Here is a 12,333-nt window from a genome sequence, read left to right as displayed (position 1 = left end):
ATTTTCAGTACAAATCGGCAATTTCATACTTTAACCCCTATTATATATATATAGTATAGATTATACGTATTAATAAATTATTAAAATAAATTAATTGGTAGATAATAATGATTAAAATATATAAAAAACACAAACCTGTTGTCTACAGTTTGGCACCTTTGTGTAAACTGTTACCGCTGAGTTAATTCAGCGGTTTTAAAGATCAACTTTTGCACGTATCTATATCTATACAAGGTTCTTTAAATAATGTACACTTTGCGATAAACGTATATGCCATCTTAGCATGAAGAGTACAAACTCTACATGGCGACAGTAATTCTTATATAAAATAAATAATTCCTACTTTTCTAAAATAACTATTTTTTTTTAAAAAACCGTCTTCCCATTTTATACTTCGGCCATTCTCCTGTTTACCGTAGCCATTTCGGGGTCCGCAGCCCAATTACAGTAGCTATTATTTTTTCTCGCTTAATTCAAATATTTAAAAAAATTAATATACCCAATAACGTTGACATATGAATAACCTAAAGCTTAACTATCAATATAGGTATCTAAAAATATAGCTTTAGAATAGACACAGTACTTTTTGAATTATTGAGAAACAAATATTTTACGGAAACGGTAATTAGATCTAATTCGCTGAGAACACCGAATGTGAGAATGGCCGACTTGAGCCAAAAAATCGGTTGACATCTATTTTGCCATAAAGCTATTTTGTATGCATATTCTTGTCCAATTCAGACCTGCCAAGTAACCGTCCCAATGCATTGTGACGGCTGACGGCGCATATATTATCTATCTACAGGATTTGTTTTTATGATGATTTCATTCAAAAGTAATTTTAATAAAAACATAGTCACTGTTATACATTGGACCCGAACTCTCTTAAACAGTGGTATGAGATCTGACTCATAGATAGAGCTGATTAAAAAGCCAAAAGTACCACTACCTCAGCCCCTAATACTTATTCGCACCCTTCGAAATTGACACTGCACTTAATTCACGGACAAATTCTTGCTAGAAAATTATATACAAATCAATGAATTGACTGCGAGGGTTGAGGACTAGCACTTACCTTGCTGACATTGGGGACACAATGCTGATGGACCGAATTTTGCCCATTAAAAGTAGCCTTAGATTTAGTATTATAACGTTTACTTATGTTAACCTTTTGTATCTTTGTATGTAAATAACTAAGTATACACTATTGGTCATAGTTGTTTGTTATGCAAGGCTGCAAAGTTATTGTTTGACGCGACTGCTTGTATTGAAACCCGAGCAAGCGAAGGAGACCAAGATTAAAAATAGAGTCCTGAGCGTAGCAAGGGTTTCAAGCCACGAGACGCAAAACAACTTTGCTGCCGAGCGAAACACACAATTTTTCACCACACTATAGCGAGGAAAATGATAGATGAAAGGAAAACAGTTGAACTGTAACAAACAATTATAATCTTTAGGTTTTAATGAACAAAATGAGTTATCATTGTCAATTTAATGTCAGTAAAAATAAGAATATACCAACGGATTTTTAAATTACTTAAATAATGTACGATAAATCGCGTAGTCGAACATGTCATCATGTTTTTTTTATCGAAACAAAAAGTTAGGAGCACCGCAGTCCATCGTCATTAGTAATGAGAAAACAGATTTCTAATAAGAAAAGTCTTTCGGAGATAGTGACATGAAAATATTTTTGCAGTGTTAGTCTTAAGAACCAAGATTTGGAGGATACCGTGTCTGAGCGAGCCCAGTATCATCGGAGAAGTCAAGTCCGCAAGACTTGGTTGGCTCGAAGGATGCCAGCTCATAGGGCACTAAAAAATTCCTATATTGGACGTCCTAGTGGCCAACGAACGGTTGGTTTGCCCGAATATCGATGATGGAACGAACTGGACGCCCTTTTTTTAAGGGGGGAAATCTTTATAGATACCCCTGAGCCCAGGGAGACTCGGGGGTTATGTGGGGACTCTCCCTCAGACTGGAAGGCCTAACCCACTAAAACCCCCCCGGGTTTACCTCCCGCCGATTGAGTCGGCGCCGTGGGATCGGTGCACATTCACCACGATGGAACTGGACGCCCTTCACGCAGAAAACTAGGAGGAGATTGCACAGGATAGGGCGCGCTGCCGCCAACTCATATCGGAGGCCAAGATCCACTTTGTGTCGCTGAGCCAGCGGAGTAAGTAAGTAAGTCTTTAATATTATTGCAGTCCTTGTAATGGTTAATTTATTTTCTGGTCATATAATAAGTCGGTGTTAGCACCGTAATTTGAGGGCTAAAAGTAACTCCTCGGCTTTACACATATAGCATCGGTATACAGTTATAAGAATACGTAACGTTGCGGAAATAAGGAAAACCTGTCTCTTTACAATGACTTTATAGTCATATTCTGCCTCGGTGGCTGAACGGTTACCATACTAGACTGCTATGCAGAAGTCCCGGTTTCGATTCCCGGGCCGAGAAAATATTTGTATGGCCTACATTTGTTTTTCTCGTGAGTTTGGGTGTAATTTGTGTGTGTCCATAGCACTCACGATACAGGGTTTCCCTGGTGCGGGGCTATTATTATCATTATATATTATTATTATACTACATATAATGATTAACCGACACAATTAATTAACGCGATCGCGAGCGACAACATGACATTGTGTTAAAAACGGTTTTTCATCAAGACAATATTTTGAATTTCGTTATAAGTACAGTTATATATTTTGTAACTACGCGTACAATGATATCACTAGTCTCAAATACCTGTTATCACGGTTCTTATATTTGCAGATATACAATTTCTTACTGTTTGCTATTATGAAGAGTGGATCAAGTACCTACCTACTTTCCTCTAGATGACATAGAATGCTTATACTTTGTCCTATCATAACAAATTATAAATAAAATAATTACGTAATTTTTTAGATACTTTTGAATACGTACTTTGCCGTACTTAAGGTAACAAGTTGAAAAAAAAACGTGGATATGGACAAATAAATAAATATTAGAAAATATCACATACGTTGCTCTGACCCCAAAATAGGTAATTAACGATTTCCGATTTCCATAACATAAGTAAGAAAATCGGGCGGTACTACATACATTCAGACCTTCGACCAAGCTGGGGATCGAACCCGGGATCTCAGAGATGGCAACACCAAGAAAACCGGCGTGCAAGCCACTCGACAACCGAGGTCGTCTTAGAAAACCTAGTTACCTGATAATACAACACGTCACCATGCTCTCAACTCCTTTATCTGTTTAGACAAAGATATGTTTAGATAAAGATAGGGTTTGGATTCTTAGGTTGTATACTCGTAATGAAAAAAAAGTATAGTTTGTTCAGTTCGTTTTATTTTGGTTAAATTGTTATTGTGCCAATGATATCATGTTTTTATTTAATCTGATTGTGGTATTTAAACAGTAGAAACTACAAAAATACAATGGTGTATGATCTTAAAAGGACAAATGTACAGGGCCGCGCGATTGAGTTGTACCTTACAGAGGCTATATTTAAATAAAACTATACAAACAGCTACAAACAATTGTTGCTATTATTTCTTTAAATTTGTAGAAAATATTCTAATATTTTAAGAAATTGTAATAAAATTGAACACGTTGAGTTTATTAGCTCAAGTAATTGTAATTAAATTAACGGAAAACTGACAAACCACGGCCAATAATAGCCAAAAGTCCGTGCGGTATTAGTGTACAGTCAACAGCACATCATGCTATACACTTTTGTTCGAATGTCGCCTCCAGTGCAACGGAACAAAGTCTGTTTATATGTAGCTGAATATGCTGCCATCTCTATAAACATGCTATAAACTAAAATCTTTCCCGCGTAATTTCGAAATGTGTCCTAGAATTTGTTTTTAAAATGACCATAGACAACATTTTAGAAGAAAAATGTTTTTTTTTAAGTTAGATAGTGGTAAAAACCGCAAGGACTTTTTGGTCAATCAATTACTCTGAGTTTTCACAGTTTATATTTGAATTACGCGTATGTAAAAAGCGCGCTTGCAGGATTGGCCTTTTAACAAGATTACTTTTCAACTTTCTTGTGCATAGTCTATATTAAAAATAGAGCAACTAAGCTAGCAATCAGCACTATGGTTGTAGGTAGGAAGACAGTTGCTGATCCCCGAGCAGCTGTGAGTATTACATCAGCATTCTGCGTGCCCCAGTGCATGTTGGATCGTGCTGACGTAATAGCGTTCAAACCTACAGAAGCTTCGGGAATAGGGTTTGTCTGGAGCCACTCTTCCAACTAAAAAACAATATACATATAATATCATAGTTTGGTAATAAATTCTTGTGAATTAAAAACAGTGGATATTTTTAAAAATTGCTCACCTCCACTAATCCTTCTTCATCCATATTACTAGCTAAATTAGTTAAAAAGCTATTGAACGATGCAGCAAGAACCACCCTAGAAACAAATAAAAAACATATTATCTTGAAATTCCTTATAAACAATGCAATAAGGTTTACCACGACCTCTTAAAACAATATTACTTTAACCTTACATTGACTCTTCGTATCATAATGCGCTTAAAGTAAGCTTATTGTAATGTTAAAGCTATGATGTTTTATTGGCAGCTTTGTGACTATTAATTCACTCAGTTCGTACTATGACGCGACTTTAACATTAAAGTAATATTGCTCTTATGTCAAATTTAGCAAACTTAAAATAGTTATACGGATGCAATGGAAACAATGTTTTATTTATTTTTCTTCATGAAAATGCGGAATAATTATTGATAACAACGTAATTTTAACAGATTTATTATTACATAATTTTCTATTTTTAACAGTCAAAATTCTCTGAATGTAAATAATATTAAGTACTTAAACATAATACGACGATTCGGAACATCAAAAAGAAAAAGATGACATTATATAGATCACATAGCGTTATCTCTTTCCTATTTTTAGTAAGGAATAGACAATATTGGGAAATCATTCGTTCTTTCAATCACATTTGCAATAATACATTACTTCGTTGACAGTTACGAATAAGAGTAATATTATGATAAACTTACTTTAAGCTTACATTGAAATAAGATTATTTTTGGAAAGGTTATGATAGGCCCCCTGAGCGGACGTTAAAATTAAAAGTCAACAAAAGCACCACCATTTCAGAGTCCTAAAGAAATTTGTTGGCTTGTGAACTTGCGAATGCAATGCCAATTAACAGTTTAGTCTAAAAAGGCAGAAAATGTACGTCGTGCAAATACAACCTACCCTTTCCTTATGTCATCAATTCTTTCCTTTATGAAAGGCAGTGCAGCTCTACCATTACCCCGATCTCCTTGGAATAGGAAGGTGAACGCGTTCAATCGGTCTTGGGCTTTAACTTCTTCACTTAGAATCGAATTCAGATGCCTGAAAATAAAAGACCACTTAATTATATTATGTTCCTGATTACCAATCATTTCACCCCATATACTTTTATTGATGTTGTAAACTATCAAGTTTGATCTTGTTTATCTATACTCTGAATCTAAACACCTAAATAATAACGTTCAAGCGGAAAACATCTCTAACAAGATATTACTATAGATATTTCATAAGGGTGAATTATAGGAACTGCTCTACTTGTTTCGTTTGGACCTAAATAATCGTAAGGACAGCAGCCTCCTTGAGCTCAAATTGCCACTCTAAGGTTATTACCTACCCGCCCTAGCTAAACAAGAGGATTATAGTATCATAGTATAAATTATATACACTATATAATTATATACGTTATATATATTTTATGTTTTTATTAGTACTCTTATAATCCAGGTAATAAGCTAAAAAGGTTTGTTGGAAGTTATACATCGTTCTTGGACGTTTTCGTAGGGGTCCAAATCAAACGCGCTAATGTGGTACCTTCTGATAATATTCAAATATTTCATTAAATTACTATTAAATTTAAAGTATTGTAACAAATGAATATGCATACCGCATATTCATTTGTTAATGATTTCTGAGAAAAACTTATCTGATGTAAACGCTACACTTAATATTAAATAGTGGTAGGTTAAAATTGTTCAAGGAAAATGCAGTAAAATAATGTTGTAAACGAAAATTTAAATTTTCTACGAAGTTTCACTTTTCACGTGCCGTAAGATTACTTATATAAGATAGCATACTATTATAAAGATATATTAGATAATATGCTTATGTAACCTGCATCCACTGCATCCTATCGATGTACTTATTTTTACAAATTATTAAAATTTTTTATTAATTATATTTTATATTTATTTTGCTAAATCAACAAAGTTTGTACAGTAATTTTATGCATCGTTTATAAATATGTTATAAGCAGTACAAAAGCCAGTTACAGAAACGCACTATGTATACAAAATACAAATATGATATAGTTACAACATAGGGTAGAAAAATAAATTAAAATTAGTGCTATAAAAACAGAATTTGTAACTAAAGTGGTCACAATGCAAGAGGCCCAATTTGACAGCTAAGGAAGATGAAGACGATATTTTGATGTGTAAGCAAACAATTATTAACTTATTGGGTTTTCAAAAAATACGTTTTATTGATACAAAACACCAATATGATAGACCATATTTTGAGTAATATTCTCCCACAAATTTCAAAACTATATGCAATTTAGAGTTAGTCCGAAACGTCTCTTAAACAATGGCGGCCACAATAGACTTTTTTTTAAATAATAAAGTTGTAACCAATTAATAGTCGAATTTCACCGAGTCAATTCAATTTCACTTAAAACAATATTCACTTTTTGATTATGATTTTGATAAAGATTGCTATTTAACCACAAGTTGTCCTTGTGAACTCTGTTAATGTAACGATGTAACTACACTACAGCAACAACTACAGATTGTCATTGTGATCATTTTAAATACTTACTTACTTACTTATGATTTATATTGAACTCAATATTGCTTAAATAAATGTTAATTGTTCTATCTAGAACTGAAAACAAATGACCCGAAAAATAATCTCCTTGTAGAGTTCCTTGTGAAAGAGTTCATCCAGTGAAGTATTACCTTACCTGTTTCTGCCGCCAAGCAGTAATGACAGCATTTCTGCGTTCCGGTTTTAAAGGGTAAGGATGCTGGTGAAATTACAGGCATATGGAACTTTTCAACTTATGTTTCGGGGTGATGGGCGCAGAGGCAGTGCACCTCAGATCTTTGCGATTTAAAGCTCTAAGTGACACTGCTAATTTCGAATCAATTTCTCATGATAATCGTTTAATATGTTAATCGATATATTTAGTTCACAACCCTATTTGCGCATGTTGCGATAACAAGTGTCAAAAGGTGTTATTCTCATTTGTGACGATTATAAGTATAAATTACGGTAACCTATCACAAAGTTGAAATTTTTTTTGTCCGAAATAACATTTGTTCGAATTTTCATTACACCGAAAACCGAATTATAACGAAACAGTTGTTCTTTCAGGATATGTTGAATGTTTATCGCAAAGACACGATTAGGTCTTAACCTAATCGTGTCTTTGCGACTTACTTACTTATAAGTTAAGTTAGGTTTAGAAGAAAAAACATTTTCCTCTCAAAATTACTTTCGAGGTTATGAAATTTCGACCAAATGTTATTTCTGGAAAATGTCATTTTGGATTCCTGATAGGTAACCGTAAATTAACAATTAAAACTGTCGTGTATGTGTGCGTGTTTAATGATGATTAACTGATTAAGTCATGTGGTTGACGAAAACAAAGAAAGACATTTGTTACATTCCTGACATTCCTAAGTCGCTGCTTACGTTCGTTTCCGTAACTTCCAAAAATCAATTAAATCCCGTAAGTTCCAAAAGTAATTAATTATTAAAGTCAATTACGATTACATAAAGTACGACTGAGTAGGTTACCTTTCAATAGCTTGTTGATTAGTAGTACATCCAAGTCCGCGCAACATCTGTACCGCAGCCGCCTGGTTGTTAGAGTCTATTCGCTTTTGATAAAGATATGCCCAATCATCATAACCGCCATTAAGAATGCCTTGACAGAATACATGTCTTTGGATATTAGGGCTCACTCTGGAACAATAAATAAAAGTGATAAAGACTAGGAGGAGACGACGAAAGAATTTTAAATATTATCTGTGTATTTAGAAAAAATAAAGCATAATTTTGTTACGCTATCAATGTGATTCAGATAACAGTGATTCCTCTAATTTTATATCAATAAAAGTTAACAGAAAAATGTAATTGAAAGTAGTACAGAGGCCTGATTGTAAATTTGTAATCATTCAAACTTAACTACCGTGTTTGCGTTAAAATTTTTATTTACATCTTAATAGTATGTTTATATAAAGTTTAAATAAAAATCTTAAAGCAAACGCGATAGTTAAAAGTTTACATATTTGAAAGCTTACTCTAAGGCCCCTGATGTGTAGCAGTTTCCGTAAATAGCAAAGTTTAGTTTAGTATTATACAATAAAAAATACCTTTTAGCACCGTTGGCGTGATAAGTACACGTTTGCAATATGACAACTTTTCAGGAGAGAGGCTTAAAGATTCTAAGAATGAAACCGACTCAAAGAAAGGATGAGGTTCTCAATTCGACTGTATTTTTTTGTATGTCTGTTACGCGATTCTCCGTCATTTGTGAACCGATTTTGATGGTTCTTTTTTATTGAATAGAAGGTATTAGTCTCATTTAAATTTGAAGGAAAATTTCATCTCTAAGGGTGGCAAACTATATGAATCCGGTTTCGCGCACTTTCCGGTAACCGATTTCAAGAAAACTTGGCAAATAGATATATTCCACGAACTTTTGATGTCGGTTGTTTTAGTACTCTGTGCTTAGATTATTTTATACATAAATAGGAGAGTTATAAAATATCAAACAAAATACATTTTTTTTCATGTAGTTCGTATTATTTTTAACTTTCGTTTGATAAAGTTTGATAAAAGCACTTCTGACATACGTCAATACGGGATCGTAATGTCTGTATTTTTTTAACACACGCTCATAGCCCCGCATTAGGAAAACCCTGTGTCGCAGGTACCATGGACACACACATAGACACCACAAATTACATCCAAACTCACGAGAGAAATAACTGTAGGCCATATAAATATTCATCAGGATTCGAACCTGGGACCTCTGCGTGGGAGTCCAGTAAGGTATTCGTTCGACTTCGGAGGCAGTTAATGGAGCTCTGAAGTCAAAGTTTTAAGTTCAAAGTTTATAATGATTGCTTTTAATTTCTTAAGAAATTGCAATATAACTTTCTTTACTATCCCTATTTTCTATATTTTATATAGATAGTCTATATATATAATATTCTATATAATATTATCGGGCGCAAGGTTTACTCAATGTTTTGAAACTAATAAATAAATCATAGACCCGATCAATTTCCGCGCGGTTAAAGTAAAGCAGTTACTTTGTTTGATGAGTTCGAATATATCGTCCTTTACAAATAGTCAGTAAACACGCTAGCCCTTCCCTTGTTACAAGTAGGACAAACGTACCATTAGATTTTTTTCCATACATTTACATAACTTACGTGATTTGTCAGTAAATATTGTGTTGCTGGGAAATTAATTTTCGTAAAGACAATGAATGCAATCGCACGAAAATCATCATAACATATGTTATTATATACATATATTGATATATGTATATTGCGAACAATGCAGAACAAATTGTGCCTATAAACCAAATTTTTCTAGTTATTTGTTAAAAGCCTCGTATTAATTAACTGCCTCCGTGGCCGAACGGTTACTATCCTGGACTGCCACGCAGAGGTCCTGGGTTCGATTTCCAGACCAAGAGAAATATTCGTTTGGCCTAAATGTATTTCTTTCGTGAGTTTGGTTGTCTATGTGTGTGTCCTTGGCACCTGCGATACAAGGTTTCCCTAGTGCGGGGCTAAAATAAAAATAACGTAATAATAACGTGTCTCACAACCACACCAATTGCTTTGGTGTGGTCAATCAAACTAGGACATTCACTCTATGCACTAAGGGTACTAAAGGAACGGAGTTTACTCCAGGGTTCTGCCCAGAACACCCATATTAAAAGCAACTTAGAAAAATTCATTTTACAAATTAGTTCTACTTTGAATCGAACCCGTTCGTCGTCGTATCCATCTTCAACTTAGCACCCATAGTGCAATCCATTAGGCCACCGAGATCGTAAACATTGCTGCTTTGCTGCTGCGATGCCTAAATTAAGGTTAAATGAATATAAAAAGTTTTCTATCACCCACGGATTGCCGTTCCTGTAGGTCTGGTACTTGGCGATAGCATCATCAATACAGCCTTTGTGGCCAACACTGCAGGCGAAACTCAGGACGTAGAAGCGATTCAAAGTACGGGTCAGAGTCTCATTTTGCGGTACATCGTAACCTAGTTCCGTGATCACTGCGTCAAGGAATTCGTGAAGAATTTCCTGAAAATAACGTAGAAAATCCAAAGTCGTAGGTACTTTATATGACTATTTGCTTATTAACATTACAATTTAAAAGGAAAAAAGATAATCAACTCAAGCATGAATCAACACTTACGTCATATTCAGCCAAAACTTCAGGTAAATGCAGGAAACGATTTCTAAACCAGTTGAAGCCAGAAATAGCAGGGAACCAAACGTAATAACTCGTGTCCTGCTTTAAAAAGTCAAGAATTTGGAAGCCCAGATTGTAAGCAATTTTCTCAGCGCGCATGAGGGCGAACACATCATCGACGATCTAAAACGAAACAATAGCTCAGCTGTAAACGATTTAAGAAAAAAAAAGTTACTACATATATGTGCTCGAAATGAGGTGCGCCTCACTTGTGTGAAAACCAAATAAACCAATTTTGAAAGATATACCGTTCATTTAACATAATTTTTACTTGGATTAAATAAATAAATCAGCCTAGAGGTATGTCCCTCAAAAAATATATGTATGTACATATATAAATAAATAAAAATAAATCTGTAACTATAAAATTCTATCATTATAACATTCATGTTTTATAAGACCAATCATTTTACATATTAAAATAATTTAAATCATTTTTACGAGGTTTAATATCACTTTTTATAAATAATAAAGTTAAACCTGATTGACTGTGGCAAGTTACTGAATCTCTGTTTCAACAAAATTGTTATTGTTATACACTGGATTCCTTGGAGGTTTAAAAAAAAACAAATTATGTATTTTATATAGGTCAAATCTTGATTGAATTCAGTAGTTTAGGTTAGTATTTATGAAAAAGCAACACGAGCCGAGCTAGCGCAGTGAGCGTGTCTTGACTGCAACCGGCGAGTACCAGAAGCGAATTTGTTTGCGTTTCGGAACATGTTTTCATGTAAATTATACTATAATTAATATAATATTAGTATAGGGATATCGTTTTTAACTGAAATATTTAAAACAACTGGTGTTATGAAAAATGAGGTTTATAACTTATAATTGTTATTAAAAATGAGTGGTAAAGTTAAAGAGTGTTAGCATAACCTAACCTCCGGTTAAAAAAACCGACCTCAAAAGTCATTCATCCTCTAGTTTGCCACCCTTAGAGGTGGAATATTTTCTTGAAAACCAACAAAAACAACAAAAAAAGAATCATCAAAATCGGTTCACAAATTAGTTATCGGTTGACAAAAAGAGTTATCGCGTAACATACATAAAAAAAACAATCAGACGGATTGAGAACCTCCTCCTTTTTTTGAAGCCCGTTAAAAATTAAATTATAGACTGTAAGTTTAAATTAAACGTTCGATGAAGTGAATTGTTATATTAAATATGTTGTTGTATGTTGTTGTGTGAGAGAGCCTTTTGTCTTACCTGAGCCCTATTTAAATGGTGGATGCTATCGTGATCATTTTTAAGGGCACTAGCCAACATTTCCCAGTTGTGTGTATCATAGTTAACACGGTATATACCTGAAAAATTTCGGTTTATGTCGTCAAAAATTGCAAATTTTACAGAATATCAACCTCGTACCACATGTGTGTTTTTAAATAGTAACCTATCACTAACACGAATTTCTGTTTTCCGAATTTCATTTCCTTATAATGAACACGATTCGACTTTTTTCATTAGTGCGATGACTGTTTTTTGTATATATTTGTAACACAGAAATATACACTAAAATATCATTGTCCGAAAGACTATTATTAGAAATTACCCATTTCATGTTTATGACCAGACCTAATGTACAAGTGAATCCAAAAATATAATCCCTGGGCAGGGTCGAACTTGAGTATGCACCCCCTTTAGTATGTTAGGTTAGGTTAGTATGATATGAAAAAGCAGCCAGTCAGAAGCGAAGTTGTTTGAATTTCCGAAGATTTTTTAAATAATAGGGGTTAAAGTATGAAATTGCCGATTTGTACTGAAAATCTA

The 12,333-nt window shown here is 33.9% G+C and overlaps 2 protein-coding genes across 2 annotated transcripts in view; both read right to left on the bottom strand.

The window, feature by feature from the left end:
* LOC113231800 (membrane alanyl aminopeptidase-like) overlaps positions 1-180 on the bottom strand; it is a 24,656-nt gene extending 24,476 nt beyond the window's left edge. The window contains exon 1 of the mRNA XM_026466332.1: positions 136-180. The gene's annotated coding sequence lies outside the window, so the exon portion shown is untranslated. The remainder of the gene's footprint in view (positions 1-135) is intronic.
* Positions 181-3,794: 3,614 nt separating this feature from the next.
* LOC113231803 (membrane alanyl aminopeptidase-like) overlaps positions 3,795-12,333 on the bottom strand; it is a 24,577-nt gene continuing 16,038 nt past the window's right edge. Inside the window, exons 9-15 of the mRNA XM_026466337.1 lie at positions 11,773-11,870; positions 10,507-10,686; positions 10,210-10,391; positions 7,859-8,026; positions 5,240-5,380; positions 4,349-4,424; positions 3,795-4,262 (exon numbers count right to left, since the gene is read on the bottom strand). Of these exons, the coding sequence (XP_026322122.1) occupies positions 4,065-4,262; positions 4,349-4,424; positions 5,240-5,380; positions 7,859-8,026; positions 10,210-10,391; positions 10,507-10,686; positions 11,773-11,870 (1,043 nt within the window). The 3' untranslated portion in view covers positions 3,795-4,064. The remainder of the gene's footprint in view (positions 4,263-4,348; positions 4,425-5,239; positions 5,381-7,858; positions 8,027-10,209; positions 10,392-10,506; positions 10,687-11,772; positions 11,871-12,333) is intronic.

Source organism: Hyposmocoma kahamanoa, unplaced genomic scaffold, assembly GCF_003589595.1.
Source record: "Hyposmocoma kahamanoa isolate Upper Pololo Valley unplaced genomic scaffold, ASM358959v1 66, whole genome shotgun sequence".
Classification (NCBI taxonomy): Eukaryota; Metazoa; Arthropoda; class Insecta; order Lepidoptera; family Cosmopterigidae; genus Hyposmocoma; species Hyposmocoma kahamanoa.
The sequence above is the reverse complement of the archived record's forward strand: the minus strand, read 5'-3'. Positions and strand labels throughout refer to the sequence as shown.